At 48.6% G+C, this 19,643-nt stretch overlaps 1 protein-coding gene across 1 annotated transcript; it reads left to right on the forward strand.

Moving 5' to 3' along the window:
* The first annotated feature begins 8,041 nt into the window (after positions 1 to 8,041).
* Positions 8,042 to 18,833, forward strand: PSMB4 (proteasome 20S subunit beta 4). Its single transcript, XM_048511099.1, has 7 exons — positions 8,042 to 8,233; positions 10,407 to 10,613; positions 11,939 to 12,085; positions 13,919 to 14,000; positions 14,110 to 14,226; positions 17,330 to 17,418; positions 18,698 to 18,833. Exons 1-7 carry the CDS (start codon positions 8,073 to 8,075, stop codon positions 18,708 to 18,710), a joined length of 816 nt encoding a protein of 271 aa, XP_048367056.1. The 5' UTR covers positions 8,042 to 8,072; the 3' UTR covers positions 18,711 to 18,833.
* Positions 18,834 to 19,643: the final 810 nt, after the last annotated feature.

Raw genomic sequence — 19,643 nt, forward strand, 5'->3', positions numbered from 1 at the left:
GAATACACAGTTTTGCAGGGAGCACCAAATGATGTCCCTCTGGGGTTCCCAGCTCTGGGTTGGGAAATTCCTAGAGATTTGGGGTCCCAACCTGGGGGAGGCAGAGCTTAAGGGGAGGGATCTCAGCAGAAATGTGATACCATAGAGTTTGCCCTCTGAAGCGGCTGGGGCCTCCAGGGAAATGGAGCCAGCGTGGTACAGTGGTGAAGAGAAGGTGGAATCTAATCTGGAGTTTGATTCCCCACTCCTCCACCTGAGTGGCAGAGGCTTATCTGGTGAACCAACTTTGTTTCCACACTCCTACATTCCTGCTGGGTGACCTTGGGCCAGTTACAGTTCTCTCAGAACTCTCTCAACCCCACCTGCCTCACAAGATGTCTGTTGCGGGGAAAGGAAAGGAGTTTTGTAAATGATTGTTTGGAGTTTGTTTGTTTTGTTTGTTTATTAATTAATTCATTAATTATTTAAACTTTTATACCGCCCCATCCCTGGGGGGCTCTGGGCGGTGTACAACATTAAAAACAGTTAAAATAAACTAATTAAAACAATTAAGGCAGCAATAATAATAAGAGGCGTCCAGCAAACCCCATTTTGTTTCATAAAAACCTAACCCCCCAGGAGGGAGAGACGGCGAGTCCCATTAGCTGGAGAAGGCCCAGATGTCAAGAGCCAGCAGGGAGGGGGGGCACCTTCAGCAGCTGGTCCCTCCAAAGGCCCGGCGGAACAACTCCGTCTTACAGGCCCTGCGGAACTCACTAAGATCCCACAGGGCCCGGACAGCTGGAGGAAGAGCGTTCCACCAGGCCGGGGCCAGAGCCGTAAAGGCCCTGGCCCACGTGGAGGCCAGCCACATCATTGAGGGGCCGGGGACCACCAACAGATTGGCCTCTGCCGAACGGAGAGGCAGTGGAGGGTCTCGAAGGTACAAGGGTCCCAGGCCGCGTAAGGAAGAGGAGGTGCCGCGTAAGGAAGAGGAGGTGTAAATGATAACTGCAGACTATCAATGCAAAGGAAGAAAAATCAAACAGATGTTGTACTTGGCAGAGAATTCACACTGCTTAAGAAACAGGATATTTTAAAAATTACATGCTGTCACACATGTAATAATTACGTACATACCCTGTTCTCTCCCACCCTGGAACTGAATGCCATCTGTCTAGATTCATGATCAGTAGCACCTCAGAGACTGAGACTTTTCAGACATGAGCTTTTGACAGTCACACCTACCTTTGTCAGATACCTGATGAAGATATATCCCTCCCGAACCATTCTCTGCCTGAAGCATGTGGCTGTATTGCATAAAACCCAGGCAAAGATCTTCAGGCTGAGAGCCAGCGTGGTGTAGTGGTTAAGAGCAGGCAGATTCTAATCTGGAGAACAGGGTTTGATTCCCCACTCCTCCACCTGAGTGGCAGAGGCTTATCTGGTGAACCAGATGTGGTTCCGCACTCCTACATTCCTGCTGGGTGACCTTGGGCTAGTTACAGCTCTCTCAGAACTTTCTCAGCCCCACCTACCTCACCGGGTGTCTGTTGTGAGGAGAGGAAGGGGGAGGAGCATGTAAGCCACCTTGAGTCTCCTTACAGGAGAGAAAGGTGGGGTTTAAATCCAAGCACCTCCTCTTCCTCTTCTTCATTCTAGCCTCACAACAACCCTGCAAGGTAGGTCAAACTGAGAAATAGTGATCCAAATTGCGCAGCGAGCTTCACGGCAGTATAGGTGTTTGACACCCCCCCCCCCATCTCTTAATATAAACCAGGGGTCTTCAAACTATGCCCCTCCAGATGTTCATGGACTACAATTCCCATCAGCCCCTGCCAGCATGGCTAAGTGGCAGGGCTGGTGGGAATTGTAGTTCATGAACATCTGGGGGGCCATAGTTTGAAGACCCCTGATATAAACAAACATTGTAACCACTGCACCACGCTGCCCTTGCTGCAGAGTTTTTAAAGGTCAAAAGCAGCCTGCGAATCAAAACATCCATGCCAACCTTTCCTGCCACCTTTGGGAGAACTCCTTTGCAACCGCAGCTATTTGGAACACTACCCTTGGAGAGGAGAGGGTAGAGGCCGGCCGGAAAGCAGTGGCCTCCTCTGCCCACCCCCTGAGCCATGCGCAGCAGCGGCACATCTCTCGTGCAATGATGTTCTCTGCTGGGTAATCAGTGGCTTGTTAGCCCTAATCATGTCAACACACTGTCACTTTCTTTTCTGCCTGTTCAAGACGGGGAAACAATAAAGGCAGCGCGCTGGTGGCGGTGGGGGAAGAATCGACCCAACAGGCCGGCTTATTAGGGATGGCCCAGGGCCAGCTCCGTAATTAGACGCAGAGAGAGTTCAGGAGGAGACCACTCCGAGGGATGGGGGCAGGAACCAGGCATGCGAATGGTTTCACGTGCTCTGCTTCTCCGAGGAGTGACATCGATTCAGGGGTGCTGGGGCAACCGAGAATGTTGATTTCTCCGCAAGGAGAGTCAGCCGGAATTGCTGGAAGGGTGGGGTTGTTTGGTAGGGCGACATGTAATAAAGAAAAAAAGTTTGAAAGGGTAAAAATGCTCTGGAAGATTTTTGATAGGTGAAGGCACAATTTTGAGAGGTTCTCCCCCTTGCCCAATCAGAACTCTTGAAAAAACCTCGCACCTCCTCCGTAATTCTCTGCTGGGCGGCTATTGAAATGATGACTATGAAAGACACTTGATCCTAACCAAAAGGCCGAGAAGCTCGCCTGAATATTCTCCACACAGCCAGCCTTCGGGACAGGTATTTACACATACCTCATAGTCAGTGGTGGGATCCAAAAATGTTAGTAACAGGTTCCCATGGTGGAGGGATTCAAACAGTGGCGTAGCGCCAATGGGGCTGGGCGGGGCACAACGGGGGTGTGGCTGGGCATTCCGGGGCGGGGCATTAATAATTTCTCTGTTACTGTAAAAAACTCTTACTGTAAAAAAAAAGTTCCTAATTTCCAGCTGGTATCTTTCTGTCCATCATTTAAACTCATTATAGCAAGTCCTATCGTCTACTGCCAACAGAAACAACTACTTCTCCTCTAATTGACTGCCTGTCAAATACTTAATACTTTCAAATACTTAATTTTGTTTCTAGAATTCAAAAGAAGGATACTTTCCTTAAACAAGGAACTTTACCATATTTCTAAAACATGTTTTTAAAACAGCCCAACAGGGAGAATTATCCCGTTTTCTACCTTCGCTAACCAGCCACATAGGAAACAACAGGACTTTATGATTTTTGGACCTAATGGAATTTCTAACGGAAAAGCAGACGTAATTAGTAACCCCCTCTCGGCACACACAAATAATTAGTAACCCACTCTCGGGAAATGGTGAGAACCTGCTGGATCCCACCTCTGCTCATGGTAAAAGACGCATACCCCCTCTGCACATGCAGAATAATGCATCTCAATCCACCTTTACAACTGTTTGTAAGTGAATTTGGCTATTCTGCACAGCTGCAAAGTGGATTGAAAGTGGATTGAAAGCGCATTCTTCTGCACATGCGGAAGGGGCAGTTGCCCCTGTTCACGAAGGGACAACCTGAAACCGTTGCACACAGGTTGCTCGACTGTGAATTCTACACACCCCAGCGTAGAACACTTATCAGATCGCTGTTAAAAGGGGATACCTTGTTTACTGACAAGGAAACAATACGCTATCTTTTAGGCGATCGGCACTTCCAGGCAAAGGTAGAGGTAGCCAAGTTTCGCTCAATCGCTGTGAGGATACGTGACTCAAAGTGGACTATTTTGTAACTTTTTATGCTCAGTGCCAATAAAGGTTGTTGACTATGCAATACCTATTATCCTCCTTTTATCTAATTTTAGACTGTTTCGTTCCCTTGCTCAGTTCTTTGCCTATGTTGACTGTTTTGGCTTCTGTTTTATATTTGCCTGAATTGCTTTTGAAATTTATTATCATTTATAGACTGCCTTCCTCGTGACAGATGACAAGCAGGAACTGTGGCTGAGGGGAAGAGATTCTGCTTTGCTTGTCTCTGGTTCAATCCCAATTAAACTTATCAGCTAGGAACACAGATCACTGTGGCATGCCTCCAAAGATGCCAGCCACAGATGTGGGCGAAACGTGAGGAGCAAAAATGACCAGACCCCAGCCATGCAACCCGGCAAACCCACAACAGCCAGTTAACACAACATACTGGAGTGGGACTGGGATGGAAGAAGTGGAGGCAAAAAACATATTACTCCACACACACCCTGAACTGATCCATTACATCACCATCAGTGCTGGTTTTACCTATAGGCTTGGCAGGCCTAAGCCTAGGGCCTCAAAATCTAGGGGTGCCTTGCAGTGGTGGGATCCAAAAATTTTAGTAACAGGTTCCCATGGTGGTGGGATTCAAACAGTGGCATAGCGCCAATGGGGCTGGGCGGGGCATTGCCGGGCATTCCGGGGGCGGGGCATTAATAATTTCTCTGTTACTGTAAAAAACTCTTACTGTAAAAAAAAAGTTCCTAATTTCCAGCTGGTATCTTTATGTCCATAATTTAAACTCATTCTAGCAAGTCCTATCGTCTACTGCCGACAGAAACAACTACTTCTCCTCTAATTGACTGCCTGTCAAATACTTAATACTTTCAAATACTTAATTTTGTTTCTAGAAATCAAAAGAAGGATACTTTCCTTAAACAAGGAACTTTACCATATTTCTAAAACATGTTTTTAAAACAGCCCAACAACAGGGAGAATTATCCTGTTTTCTACCTTCGCTAACCAGCCACATAGGAAACAACAGGACTTTATGATTTTTGGACCTAATGGAATTTCTAACGGAAAAGCAGACCCAATTAGTAACCCCCTCTCGGCACACACAAATAATTAGTAACCCACTCTCAGGAACTGGTGAGAACCTGCTGGATCCCACCTCTGGTACTTTGGCCAAGGTGTATAATATTTTTGACACTGTCATAGGCCTTTCTTATACATGCTGTCATAACACACTGTGATCTCTAAACAACCCTTTGGTAATTTTCCTTGCACTCCATTTATGGATTTCTAAAATCGCTACGGCATTTAACAATAACATTTTATGTCCTTTACAGGAGGAATTGTGAATCGCAGAATTTTAAACACCCATCAACATCCTTGGTTTTACTCAGGCCCCTTCCGCACATGCAGAATAATGCACTTTCAATCCACTTTCAATGCACTTTGCAGCTGGATTTTACTGTGCGGAATAGCAGAATCCACCTTCAAACAATTGTGAAAGTGGATTGAAAGTGCATTATTCTGAATGTGCAGAAGGGGCCTCAGTTTTGTTTAAAACACTCTTCCATCTAACTCTAGGGGTGGCGGATCAGGAGGGGTCTCACAAGTTGAATAAGGCCTCTCCCCAGGAAGGCATTTTTATCAAAGGGAAGAGCTGAACAATTTTGTTTTGCACATTTTCTGAAATGAAAGAAGAAAGAAGACTTTCCAGGAAGGAAGACTATTCTGTAATGAAGGAGGCAGGTTGTGAATGGGCAGTTGCCAAGTTTACCCGTTTGCAGGGTGACACCTTCAGAAGAATTTGATCTCATACGTAAAGCTATCAAGGCAAAACGAAACAGGGAGGGCAGGACTACCAGTATGATGGTTCAACAGTGCTTGATTTGAGAATAGCAATAACCTTGAACTGAGCCCAATACCTGACCAGAAACCAGTGGAATCACTGCAAAGTTGGAGTGATATGCAGATTAAATTTTGCACAGTTTTCAAGGGCAGACCCCTTGCAAGAATACTTTATGGAAAGCTTCAGATATACCTGCAATAGAAAAATGGTAGGTTTGGAGTTGGCGGAGACGGTCAAACTCACTTCGTTACTTAAAGAAAGGAGTTTAGTAAATCTTTTGGACGATTGGAAACCATTGATGGATTACTCGGGTAACATAAAAGAAATAAAATGATGGTTAGTGATTTTGAAGATTAGTGGATTGTTATAAAACTTAACAGAGAGAAGTATTTTAATTACCACTAGTGGTTATTAGGTTGGAATTTTGAGTATGTGGTATAAGATCAAACGGTATCATTTTTTACCGTTCACACTCGACGTAGATGAAATGGGGAGTCTTTATGTTGAATGTACTTTTTTATACTTTTCGATCTTTTCCTTTGCTTTGCTTTTTGTAAACGTTTTAAGTACAAATAAAATTTGGATACAAAGGGCAGCCCCATGCAGCGTACATTACAGTAGTCAAGCCTCCAGGTAACTGCGGCATGGATTCATGTGGCCAGGTTAGCCTATTCCTGGTAGGGAGCCATCTTCCAGGATAAAAGGAAGTAGAATCGAATCGAATCGAATCGAATAGGAAGGGGCCACACAGGCTATCCCGTCCAACTCCCTGCTCAATGCGCATCCCGGACAAAGTGTTCATCCAGCCGCAGCTTGAAGACTGCCAGTGATGAGGGATTCACCTCCTCCATTCTTACTGTAAACAAGAGTTGGGTGTGATCAACATATTAGAATCATAGAATCAGAGTTGGAAGAGACCCCAAGGGACATCAAGTCCAACCCCCTGCAATGCAGGAACACACAATCAAGGTATCCCACATCCCAAACCACAGATGAGTTTCATACTAGGTTTGCCAACTGCCAGGATTACCCGGGGATTACAACGGATCTCCAGGAGACGAAGATCAGTCCACCTGGAGAAAATGGATGCTTCAGGATAACCTCATTGAAACCCCTCCCCTCCATAGGCCCCCCCTTCTCAAACCCCACCTCCAAATCTGCAGGGATTTCCCAACATACAGAGGGCAGCCCTACTTCACAGCCCTACTGAATACTTTGGGGGACAAGATAAGACTTTTGTAGAACGTCAGAAGGCAGTCTCCCTCATATCAGCCCTCTGAGTTCTACCCAGAAGGATCAAGTGAAGCTAGGGTTGCCAATTCCAAGTTAGGAAATTCCTGGAAATTTGGGGGCGGAGCCTGAGGATGGGGTTCGGGTGAGTCCAACCATCTCCAGGTCCCATCTGGAGGTTGGCAAAACTGACTGAAAACAATCTAAAGCACATCCCAACTTCTGCTTCTAAAAAAGTAATTTTTTTTTAATCATTGCTGCCTTTGGCTTGGAAAATTGCCAGAGATTTGGAGGGTTGAGTCTGGAGAATGCGAGGTTTGGGTGAGGGACTTCTGTGGGGTGTACCACTATGAAGCATACCCTCTGGAAATCAATTGTATTTCTTGGATAATCTGCAAGCCCCGCTTGGAAGCTGGCAACCCAAAAGCGAAGTGAATATTTAATTAATGTACACCCTGCCTTTCTACGCAGCTTACATCTTTTGCCTATCTCTTATTTTATCCTCATAACAACTACCCTGTGAGGTAGGTCAGGCGGAGAGTGTGTGACTGGCCCAAGGTCACACAGTGAGCTTCCCTGGCACGAGTGCTGATCCATACCTTGTATGCCACACTAACCACTGCACCACTTTGATGCTTATAACAGTCCAACGGATTAATTATTAATTAATATATAGTAATAATTAATAAATAACAATTAATTGCGTTGCTTACTACACAGCACCATTGCTGCTATTAATGAGGAAGTCACAAAGCTTATCCTCAAGTAAAAAAAGGTAACCACAGTTTAGTTGGCTCAGCTCAGGCCTTGGGGAGCTTTCAGCAGGGCCTTATCCAAGATGGCCCCCTTTTGAGTTTGTCTTGCCCCAGACGAGAGTGACCCAGAACCCAGACTTCCGATAAAAGCGGAAGGTCTCCTTAGTCTGTCCGCTCTGGGCTTCAGTATCTTTGACCTACTTCTTAATAACAAAAGCGGCTAACGTTTACCACAAGAGAGACAAGAGTCCCATAAACCTCCTTTGAAGGTTCCACAAAATCCCGGTTTATTGTTGGGGAGAGATGATTCACTGTCAGAGCCACTCTCAACATGGCGACCGTTCCGCAACCCGGCGCTTTTAAAATGGCGCCTGTCGCGCTCGTCCTGCCACACTCAACATGGCACCGCCTCCGCCGCTCCCAGTTCTAGCCCTCCCATACGGTGGCCTGTGGGATCCAAGCAACTGCGCACGCGCATCGAGCCTGTGTCGTTTCCTGATCAATGACTAAGGTGCCGCCGAGCAAGATGGACCTACCGTCGTTTCTGCCTCCTCCCTCGTTTTGGGCCGCTGGTCCCACGCCGGGGCAGCTTTATTCGCCGCCCTGCCCGGGCCAGGGATTGGGACCCCTCGTCTCAGAAGGAGGGGGAACCAACAGAACCCTGTAAGTGTGTGTGTGTGTGTAGGGGGGGTTATGTCGTCATGGGGAAGCGAGGAGGTGCTGGTGACGTTAAAGGAGAGCTGGGGGGCACTGGTGACGTCATGGGAAGTGGGGAAGAGTGTCTGTTGATGCCCCAATGGAGCCTCCATGCATAAGAGCAGTCTACCCCGTACAGGATATGGCATGCTTGCATGTCTGTGAACGAACTGGAATGAGGGAACAAACGAAGGGGCAGGGTTGAGCCCCCACACCTGTTCTTTGGGGGAGGGGGAGTAGGATATGGTATTGAGGCTGGTGTGATGTGTGGATGGGACCCAGAGGTAGATCACCTGTGGGAAGAGGCAAAACCTTGTGGAACAGGCTGTGCACCTCTGGTGTATTTTTAGTATGTGTGTTGGGTGCAGGATAATAACCATTCTTGAGCTCTCTTTGGACTTGCCTTTCAGCTTGGTGGTTATAAAGAAACAACCAAAGAGCGTTGAAGCACTTTGATGGCTAGCCACCTTGATGGCTAACCTTCCATATTCAGGAGCAGTCTACCTGTAACAGGCGGCGGGGGGGGGGGAATGTTCTGATGCTTTGATGCCTGCCTGCGCCTTCCTGGAAAGTGTAAAGTTGTCTGGTGTGGGAATTGGACGTTGGAGTGCTGAGAAGCATTTACATACAAGCTGTCAGCAGTCTCTTTGCAAAGCATCAGTCCTGGCCTATCTGGCTGGGTTGTTGTTTGCCTTGCTGAGAACAGACACTGTTCTCACCATCAGCAAAGCTGGTCTGATTCCACGAGGAATGGAAAGGAGGACCCAAATAAATAGGAGAAATGGGGAGAGGTACCAGTTGGAGGGATGAAGGGTGGAGCTGCCACCTCTTCCCACCCGTGGGGCCTCTCTGCAGGTAAGCCCTTTGCTGCCACATATATGGGGAAAAAGATCCTTCTACACTTTTCTGTGGTTGTCTGGGTCAAGAGCCTATCCCAGTGATGGCGAACCTATGGCACGGGTGCCAGAGGTGGCACTCAGAGCCCTCTCTGTGGGCATGCACAATCAGAGTCTTCTCTGTGGGTACGTGCAAAAAGAGTGCCCCCCCCCCTCATCTAGGCTGGCCTGGGCCGCTGGGCTCAATTATTAGCATTAAACCTAAGACCTAGTTTTGGGGAAGCAGTATAGGTAACCCTGTTAAGCGCTGTTAAACCCCACTGATTTTCATGCAAAGAACTAAAGCGCAATCCTTTACCTGGGAGTAAGCTTGATTGCTGGCAATGTGGCTTGCTTCTGAGTAAACCCTCCTACAGTCGTGATTCACCCGTTCGAAGAGTTGCACGGTTGCTTCAAAGCAAAGCCACCGACGACCGCCAAGCTTACTCTTGAGTAACGCATGCCTCGGAGCCAACCATTTTTTTCTAAACTAAAACCTCAGTATTCAGATTAAATTGCCGTGTTGGCACTTTGCGATAAATAAGTGGGGTTTGGGTTGCCGTTTGGGCACTCGGTCTCAAAAAGGTTCGCCATCACTGGCCTATCCATTTGTTCCATTCATCTTCATAGGTCTTTCTTTCGGTGCTCCCACAAATGCAGGCGAAATGTCAGGAGCGTAGATGGGCGGCAACCCAAGAAAGGGCCGTTGCAGTCGTGGCCCCAATACTTTGCAGCTCTCTCCCCAGGGAGAACCTTCATGTCCCTCTATCATGGTTTTCTTCAGGCGAACAGTTAAAAAAATTAGTTATGTTTGGCACCCCCCCTCCCCCCCACAACTAGCTTTGTTCCTCCTCCCTTCTTTTTGGGATGACATATGCATTTATACGTTTTTTGATTGAATTATGTCTGGATTTGAAATGCTCCCAAAGTTGAAATACTTTAAAGGCTAACATTCGCTGCCTTGGGAGGGGACCCTATTTCGGTGGACAAGCAGCGCAGCAACGTTAAATATTTTATTTTATTTAATAATAATTAGGATAGAATAAGGATTCAAATTCCAGCCCTGCCGTGGCAGCACACTAGGTGACTCCGGACCAGTTGAACAACACTCTCTGCCTTACCAGCCTCACAGGTTTGATGTGAGGATAAAATGGAGGTGAAGGGAATTGTGTTGGCCTCTTTGGCTCCTTACTGGAGAAAGGCACGATAAAAACGGAGTGGGTAAATAACCAAGGAACTTGGTTCCTCTGTGCTGTTTCTCCCAGGAATCCCATGGTGACGGGCACCTCGGTGCTGGGGGTAAAGTTTGACGGCGGAGTGATCATCGCCGCAGACATGCTGGGCTCCTACGGCTCCCTCGCCCGCTTCCGCAACATCTCCAGGGTCATGAAAATCAACGACAGCACTGTGCTGGGCGCCTCGGGTGATTACGCCGATTTCCAGTACCTCAAGCAAGTCATAGACCAGATGGTGTAAGTTGATCTAGTTCCCGCTCCTGAGGGTTGTGGATGGTTTGGCTCAGTGATTCTCAACCAGGGTTCCGTGGTACCCTGGGGTGCTGTGAGCATGTCCCAGGGGTACTGTGGCAATGCTACCAGCCCCCCTCACTTTTGTGGTGTCTCCCACTAGTGCCAGCAAGGACATGGAGCTGGCCCATGGGGCAGGGCCTGCTGCAAGGTCAGCAGCCACTTCCCAACCCGTCCCCAGTGCTTCCCTTCACCCTTGGAGGTGAAAGTGTGGGGATGGCAAGCAGGGGCACTGGGAGGGGAAGGTGGAGGGGATGGCAGGGGTACCATGAGATATGAAGAGTGAGGCCAAGGGTACCGTGACGTCGAAAAGGTTGGGAAACACTGGTTTGGCTGTTGGTGCGTTTCTGGATGTGCCCTGCTTGGGTGTAGATGCACATATGTGAGGTATGGCTCCCCATATTGTCTTCCTCTGGAGGTAGCTTTCTGGGGGGTCCTTGGCCTCAAGGAAACTCAGTATGTCTCAACCTCTGCCAGGGCCTTTTTGGCTTTGGCCCCGGCCTGGCGGAGCCTCCCTCCCAGCTGCCACCAGGGCCCTGTGGGAACTTACCCATTTCTGCAGGGCCTGCAAGATGCAGATGTTCCTTCAATCCCTGGTTGAGGCAGCCATGGGATAGTCCCATATTACTGGCCTCCCGATTCCCTCCCCCCCATCCTCCCAGTCCTGATAGTTAAGGATTCGAAATTCTAATAGGATGGGAATGATTAATGTTTTATAGGCAACAGAGGAACCAACAGCACAGAGTCCTACGGGGTCCTATTTCATTTCATTTCATTTATTAGATTTATACCCCGCCCTCCCCCGAAGGGCTCAGGGCGGCTTAACAACAAACAAATCAAACAGAAAACATCATCGATCTTGGATACCATTTGTTTGCTATCAATATTGTTATTGTGTTTTAAAGTTTCATTTTTGTTTTGATTGTTTTTGGTCACTGTTATTAAATTATGCTTGTAAGCTGCCCTGAGCTGGGTTAGGGTAGGGCAGTGGTGGCAAACCTTTGGCACTCCAGATGTTATGGACCACAATTCCCATCAGCCCCTGCCATGCTGGCAGGGGCTGATGGGAATTGTAGTCCATAACATCTGGAGTGCCAAAGGTTCGCCACCACGGGGGTAGGGTATGCCATTTAGTGTAATTAAAAGCTACAGTTTCCGCCTCCCACCTGGCCCCCTCTGCAGCCCATGAGCCGGATTGTGTGGGTCTGTTCCCTCCCCTGACCTCATCCCGTCGAGTGTCAGGTTCATCCCGGGTCGCTTCCATTTTTCAGGATTGACGAAGAGCTCCTGGGGGACGGCCACACCTACAGCCCAAAGGCCATTCATTCCTGGCTGACCCGAGCCATGTACAGCCGCCGGTCCAAGATGAACCCCCTGTGGAACACTGTTGTGATTGGCGGCTACGCCAACGGAGAAAGGTGAGCCTCGCGGCTTGGAAATATTTTACGTAGGGGCCGGTTTTTGTAGGGCACAGTTGGGTTGTGCTACGGTGGTTTCCATTTTATTCATTTACACGTGGAGGTAACAGTGGGTAAGAATGCCTTTTTTGCTTACACTTGTTATGATTCTGCTCCTTCTAAAATGGAATAAAAGGGAGGTTAAGAGCTCATGTATCTAATCTGGAGGAACTGGGTTTGATTCCCAGCTCTGCCTCCTGAGCTGTGGAGGCTTATCTGGGGAATTCAGATTAGCCTGGACACTCCCACACATGCCAGCTGGGTGACCTTGGGCTACTCACAGCTCTTCGGAGCTCTCTCAGCCCCACCCACCTCACAGGGTGTTTGTTGTGAGGGGGGAAGGGCAAGGAGATTGTAAGCCCCTTTGAGTCTCCTACAGGAGAGAAAGGGGGGATATAAATCCAAACTCTTCTTCTTCTTCTTCTTCTTCTTCTAAATTGCTTCTTGGTCCCCATAGGGAAGAAAAGCATGGTGTAAATGAAATAAATAAGAGAGCCAGCAGTGTAGTGGTTAAGAGCAGTCTTATCTGGAGCAGAGGCGTACGGCCAATATGTCCCCAGGTGCACGTCTTTTGGTCCCGTGGGGAGGCAATGGGCACCCCCGCCACCTACCTCGGCAGGTGTCTGTTGTGGGAAGTCAAAGGGGAAAGGAGCTTGTAAGACGCTTCAAGTCTCCTTACAGGAGAGGAAGGCAGACTAAAAATCCAAACTCTTCTTCTTCTTCAGCATCTTTCCATTTGTGTCCCGCCTTTTCTCCAAGAGACTTGAGTTTTTTACTCCATAGTTTTTTACTCTCCTCTGGTTGTCCTCACAGCAACCTTGTCCTGTAGGCTGAGTTGAACAACTTCGCAAGTAAGCTTCATCGCTGTTTGAGCCAAGATCTCCCAGCTCCTAGCTGGACACTTTTAACCACTGCAGTGCCTCCTGAAAAGGACATTGCAGAGTGGGGAAAAATACTGAGGAGGACAGCCAAGATGATGAGTGGTTGGGGGGACCTTCTCTATGAGGAAAGGCTGGAGAGACGACAACTTTTCAGTTTGGAAAAGCGGTGCCTGGGATGATGAAAATCGATAGGACGACCTAGCACTATAGTCTATCTAAGAAAAAAATATGATAGGGTTGTATATTTATCTGTCACAGACCTCAACATGCCAGACCTTCTTTGTTGTAGGATGCTTTTCTAATCTGAAAAACCGGGTTTGATTCCCCACTCCTCCACCTGAGTGGCAGAGGCTTATCTGGTGAACCAGATGTGTTTCCGCACTCCTACATTCCTGCTGGGTGACCTTGGGCTAGTCACAGTTCTTTGGAGCTCTCTCAGCCCCACCTACCTCCCAAGGTGTCTGTTGTGGGGAGAGGAAGGGAAAGGAGCTTGTAAGCCACCTTGAGTCTCCTAACAGGAGAGGAAGGTGGGGTATAAATACAAACTCTTCTTCTTCTTCAAACTACATGCCACATGAAATTTGGTCCCCTATTAGGCACACGTGCCCAAAGAAAGGTGGGGTATAAATCCAAACTCTTCTTCTATCCACACAGCAGGATTCATGTCTCATTCCTGACAGAGACTCTCAACAAACAATGGAAAGGAGATCAAACCAGCGCAGAAAGTGTGGGGTGTTTTTTTGAAGAGGCTTGGATCTTGTGTTGGGTTGTAATCATAGTAAGCGTCAGACAGGGTGAGCCTGAAGTCCGGATAGGAAAGGTATCTCTGTCTTCATAGTGGGAGGGAGGAAAAGAGAAGGAAGACTTAGGCAGCCGAGTTCATCTTTCTCAAAAATGGACTCTTTCTTCTCAGTTTCTTAGGTTACGTGGACATGCTGGGCGTGGCTTACGAAGCTCCTTCACTCGCGACTGGATACGGTTCTTATGTAGCACAGGTGAGCTGTCCTGGGCCACAGGTGTGGCCAAGAAGGGGTTCGGCCTGTCAGAAGCCCGGGGGGTCTTCTGGCTTCAGCCATGATAAGTCTCTCCCCTTTCTGACTGCAGCCGTTGATGAGGGACGCCCTGGAGAAGAAGGGGACCCTATCCAGAGAAGAGGCCCGGGCCCTCATTGAGCGCTGCATGAAAATCCTCTACTATCGAGATGCGCGTTCATTCAACAGGGTAAGTTGTCCTTCCCATCCCCCCACAGAATTGTGGAGCACTTAGGACAGGGGTGGGCAATTATTTTTTCCATGGGGCCACATAAGAAACAGAAAATATTGTGGAGGGCCGGGCCAAAAGGCTGAACTCAATTCTGCATAATAGGGGCTGATAAGTGACAGACAGGTGCACAGATCAACTTGGAATCAGTGGCAACAGTTCTGCATACAACACTATTTGGCACAAAGAATCACAGGCTTAACCTACCTGCATAGTTGTCCACTGTAACAATCAAGCAAGTGGGGAGACTTAAGTCCCTTGACCTACTTTTTTCATCAACTGGTGCTTTTGAAAGCCCCGCAGAAGCAGGAAGCCAAGGCAACCGACTTCTGCGGGGCTTTCAAAGACTCCTCGCTCCCCAGCAAGGCAGGGGGACGAGGTGCTTTTGAAAGCTCTGCAGAAGCAGGCAGCCAAGGCAACCGGCTTCTGCGGGGCTTTCAAAGGAGAGGATCGCCCCGGAAGCCACTGCGCGAGGGGGGAAGGGGGCGGGTTAGTGTGAGCAGCGTGGTTCTAAACAGATCCTCTTAGGCCAGGGCCAAGTCTGTCATAAGGGCCAGACAGGGTCATCCGGCGGGCCGGATGTGGCCCCCGGGCCGTACGATGCCCAGGTCTGACTTAGGAAGTAGCAAAGGGGTCTCAGCAGTAGTCTGAAATAACATTTGTTTCGGTACAACCTTTCGGCTTACCATAGTCAACCTCGTCGGACAGATACGAGACAGAAAATCTTAACAGGAGGGGTTAAGGCAGGGGTAGGGAACCTGCGGCTCTCCAGATGTTCAGGAACTACAATTCCCATCAGCCTCTACCAGCATGGCCAATTGGCCATGCTGGTAGGGGCTGATGGGAATTGTAGTTCCTGAACATCTGGAGAGCCGCAGGTTCCCTACCCCTGGGTTAAGGCATGGGATGGATTGTTGTGTGGGTTAAGGGCCATCGAGTCGATTCCAGCTCACGGTCATCTCACGAAGTCACGATCTCCAAAATGTCCTATTGTCAGCTGAGGTCAGGTCTTGCGAACAGGGCCAAGGCTGCCTTGATTTTTATTTTATTTTTATTATTTATGTGTTGAATTTATAAGGTGCTCTCCCCCGTTTGGGCTCAGGGCGTCGTACAACATAAAAACGTAATGAATACGTTAAAACGATAAAATTCCTATTTACAGTTCAACCTCCTAAGGGGAGGAATGATCAAACCGTACTCCCAACTCCATTCATACTGGCTTGTGGCGGGGGGGGGGGGGGGGGAAAAGGAGGAAAACAGGAAAGAAATAAGATAGGAGGAAGGGGAAAGGGATACCCCGCTTTTCTCCTCAGTGGGGACCCAAAGTGGCTAACATAATTCCCTCCTCCTCCATTTCATCCTCAGTATAACCCTGTGAGATAGAATCATAGAGTTGGAAGAGACCCCAAGGGCCATCAAGTCCAGCTCCCTGCCGTTCAGGAAGACACAATCAAAGCACCCCTGACAGATGGCCATCCAGCCTCTCTTTAAAAACCTCCCAAGAAGGAGACTCCATCACCCTCTGAGGCAGTGAATTCCACTGTCAAACAGTCCTCTGTGCAATCTCTTTTCCTGTACTTTGAACCCATTACTCCTAATCCTAGTCTCTGGAGCAGCAGAAAACAAGCTTGCTCCCTCACCAACATGACATCCCTTCAAATATCTAAACATGGCTATCATGGCTCTTAACCTTCTCTTCACCAACATGACATCCCTTCAAATATCTAAACATGGCTAAACATGGCTCTTAACCTTCTCTTCTCCACACTAAACATCCCCAGCTCTCTAAGTCTCTCCTTGTTGAGGATGGATTCCAGACCTTTGACCATTTTGGTTGCCCTCCTTGGACCTGTTCCAGTTTGTCAATATCCTTCTTGAATTGAGGTGCCCAGGACTGTACACAATATTTCACGTGAGGTCTGACCAATGCAGAAATATTGTGTACAGTTCTGGGCACCGCAGGTTAGGCTGAGTTTTCGTGACTGGCCTGACGTCACGTACTGAGCTCCTGTGGCAAAGTGGAATTGAAACATGGGACTCCTGGATTCTAGTTTAGTACTGTAATCACTACACCATACTGACTCCCACTGTGGAGTGTACCTTTCACCATAAGAGCAAAAGGAAGGTGTTGATGCAGAAAGATTCTGTGAGTGTGAGTCCTACAATAATGCAACAGAAATCGCCAGAGGCGTACCAGGGGTAAATGGCGCCCGGAAACAAATTGTCTCCACGACGCCCCCCAGGCCCTGCCCCTGACCCGCCCACCTCAGCTCCACCCCCACTGCCCTCGACCCTGCCCATGTCACCATGGACATGGGCAAGATTTAGGGTGCCCACCTCCGCCCCAGACTCCCCCTGCCGGCTAGGCTCCCAGCCGGCAGCCTGCAGTCTCTTCTGACCTCCCCTCCGGGCAGGCCAGAAGAGACTGCAGTCCCGGCCTCGGAGACCTTCTTTTATAAGCACTGAGGGGAGGTCAGAAGAGACTGCCGGCTGCCGGCTGGGAGCCCAGCCAGCAGGGTGGGGAGCAAGGGAAGGAGGAGTCCAGGGCAGGGTTGAGGGGGGTTGGAGGCAGCAGGAAGTCCTGCTGTCTCATCATTTTTGCATGCCTCAGATGGGGTCGAGGCACGGGAAAACGACAAGACAGCAGGACTTCCTGGTCACATGGGGGAGCGATTTTGCGCCCCCCACGTGACCAGAAGAGTGGCGCCCGGCGACAAGGGGTACCCCTTATCCCTAGGCAGATACGCCACTGCAAATCACCATCTTTTACTGTTCTGTTGTTTAAAGTTTTAAATGGTGTGGTTGCTGTACACACCGGTTTTATATGGTATTGTTTTAACTGTTTTTATATTGATGGTTGCCTCCTGAGCCCTGTCAGGAAGGGTGGGATACAAATCGAATGAATGAATGAATGAATGAATGACAGTTACAGATCCCGGGTGGACGAAAGGCGGCCCTCCGTCTTCCATCCAGTCCAGTCCAGATGGGATGAGTGTGCAATTCCAAGATGGCTGCCGAAGGCAAACACACAGGGCAGAAAATGAGGTGCGGCCTTGTTTTGCAGTATGAGCTGATCATCGTGACGGAGAAAGGCGTGGAAGTGGAAGGGCCGCTCACCTCCGACACCGAGTGGGAAATAGCACACCTGGTCAGGTAAGTGTGGGCTCCCTTGACCAACATTTGAGAAACAACGCAGCACCGGCGAACTTCTCATCTGCTGACCTGGCCTCTCTCTAAGGAGCTGTTCTGCAGACCCTTCTCTTGCGGGAGTCTCATTAGACTGAACTGCCTGCAGAGATATTGCCTGGCGGTCCCTGCCATCCAGTATCTTTTATTTATCATTTGAGTTCTAGGCCGCCCTTCCCCTAAACTGGCTCAGGGTGGCTTATAATGATAAATGAACCAGTTAAAATTTGCAGTCAGTCCACTGTAACACAGGTGTTGCAAAAATCAATCCCAAACTTCCAAGGGGAATGGTTTTTTTTAAAAGGAAGGGTATAGGAGCGGGAAAGAAAGGGGAAAAGGGTAAAAGAGGTCAGCTGTGTTGGAATGCACTGTAGAACCCGGTTCTCATTCGACAGCAGGGGAGGGCATCCCTTCCAGGGGGCGGGGCTTCTTGAAATCCCCTCCCACTGGGATTAGGCGTTTACGTTTTCCAGTTTCAGCCATTCTTCCGGTGCTTCAGAACTACATGCCAGTTGCAGGCACTCTTCCTTCTCCCAGGGAGGGACTTTCGCGATGCCTGTTTGTGTTGTATTCAAAGTGGTGTTTGCCCTTTCGGGAGTTAAATCTTTGGCTGGAAACTGACATAAAGCCAGAAAGCTCCTTTCGTCCCTCCTTTCTCTCCTATCAGAGACTCAAAGGGGCTTCCCTTCCCCCCTCACAACAAACACCCTGTGAGGAGGGTGGGGCTGAGAGAGCTCCGAAGAATTGTGACTAGCCCAAGGTCACCCAGCTGGCGTGTGTGGGAGTGCACAGGCCAATCTGAATTCCCCAGATAAGCCTCCACAACTCCGGCGGCAGAGCGGGGAATCAAACCCGGTTCCTCCAGATTAGAGTGCACCTGCTCTTAACCACTACGCCACTGCTGCTCCTGCACAGCATGCGGAAAGTCCCAGATTCAGTTCCCAGCATCTCTAGTTAGAAGTCTCAGATAATAGATGATGTGAAAAAACTCTGCTTAGGAGAGCAGCTGTCAGTCTGAGTAGACAGTACTGACCCTGATGAACTGATAGTCTGACTCAGTCTAATGCAGCTTCGCGTGTATTCCCGTGTTCCAGACTCTGCGCTCCTCTTTCTCGCGTGTCCCAATTTGCCTACAGTGGGCCTGATCTTTCTATTCTATTAAATTTAATAAATAATATTAAATTTAATAAATAATAATAATAATATAAAAAATAATAATAATATTCTCCCCCTTTTTTCTCCCCAGTGGCTTTGAATGAAACTGAAGAAGAAGAGGGTGCCCGCCGGCTCCCTTTCTGTGAGATGCTCCCCCAAGCTCTTCTGTGGCGGTGCTCAGATGTCTTTTTGTAAACAAAATAAATAGTATTGTAGAACAACAAAAAGAGATTCGTTTTCTTGTCTCAAAAAAAGCAGACAAAAATAAAATTACAAAGTGTTTTGGGAAGGAAAAAATGCCGCAGGACCCGGCGTTCAGCCGTGTTCAAGTCCATGCTGGGTGCCGAACAGGTTCCGATTTCCACCTGGCAGAGGGCCGGCTCGGATCTGGATTTATTCTCTTGCGACTTTTTCCCAGCAGGCCTTCCTGGAAAGGCGGTTGGAAATTGTGAATGGGGAAGGACAGAAAAGACTTTGTGGAATTGCTGTAGCTTGAAAAGAAAGCCTTTATGCCTATTAAAGGTTAATAAAGATAAAGAAAAGAAAGCCGTGGGAGGGGAGGACACAAGAACAAAGGGAAGAAGAATTAAAGTAAACTTACGGACATGTCTGGTAAAGAGCAGGAAACGGGTCGTGCCCTGCAGGGTGGAGTTAAAGGCAACCCCTAGAACACAGGTGTCAAACTCATGGCCCTCCAGATGTTATGGACTACAGTTTCCATCATCCCCTGCCAGCATGATGCTGGCAGGGGATGATGGAACCATGAATCAACATCGGAGAATATCTGGAGGGCCAATGAAATTTGATACCTATGCCTATACCCTAGGAATAGGCGTGTCAACGCTATTCACTTGTAGCCCTTCAGATGTTCATGAACTACAATTCCCATCAGTCCCTCCCAATATGAGCATTGGCTACATTGGCAAGGGCTGATGAGAATTGTAGTTCATGAACATCTGGAGGGCCGCGAATTTGACACCTGTGCCCTAGAATATAGTCCTGACCTGCATGGTCCAGGGGAGTCTGGTCTTATCAGA

Source organism: Sphaerodactylus townsendi, linkage group LG01 (assembly GCF_021028975.2).
Source record: "Sphaerodactylus townsendi isolate TG3544 linkage group LG01, MPM_Stown_v2.3, whole genome shotgun sequence".
NCBI classification, from domain to species: Eukaryota; Metazoa; Chordata; class Lepidosauria; order Squamata; family Sphaerodactylidae; genus Sphaerodactylus; species Sphaerodactylus townsendi.

Excerpts from the sequence above, each read along its gene's own strand:
- PSMB4 (XM_048511099.1), top strand. The coding sequence starts at position 8,073 with ATGACTAAGGTGCCGCCGAGCAAGATGGACCTACCGTCGTTTCTGCCT. Across the intron at positions 12,086-13,918 it reads GGCTACGCCAACGGAGAAAG|TTTCTTAGGTTACGTGGACA; the intron begins GTGAGCCTCGCG and ends CTTTCTTCTCAG. Across the intron at positions 14,001-14,109 it reads ACGGTTCTTATGTAGCACAG|CCGTTGATGAGGGACGCCCT; the intron begins GTGAGCTGTCCT and ends TTCTGACTGCAG.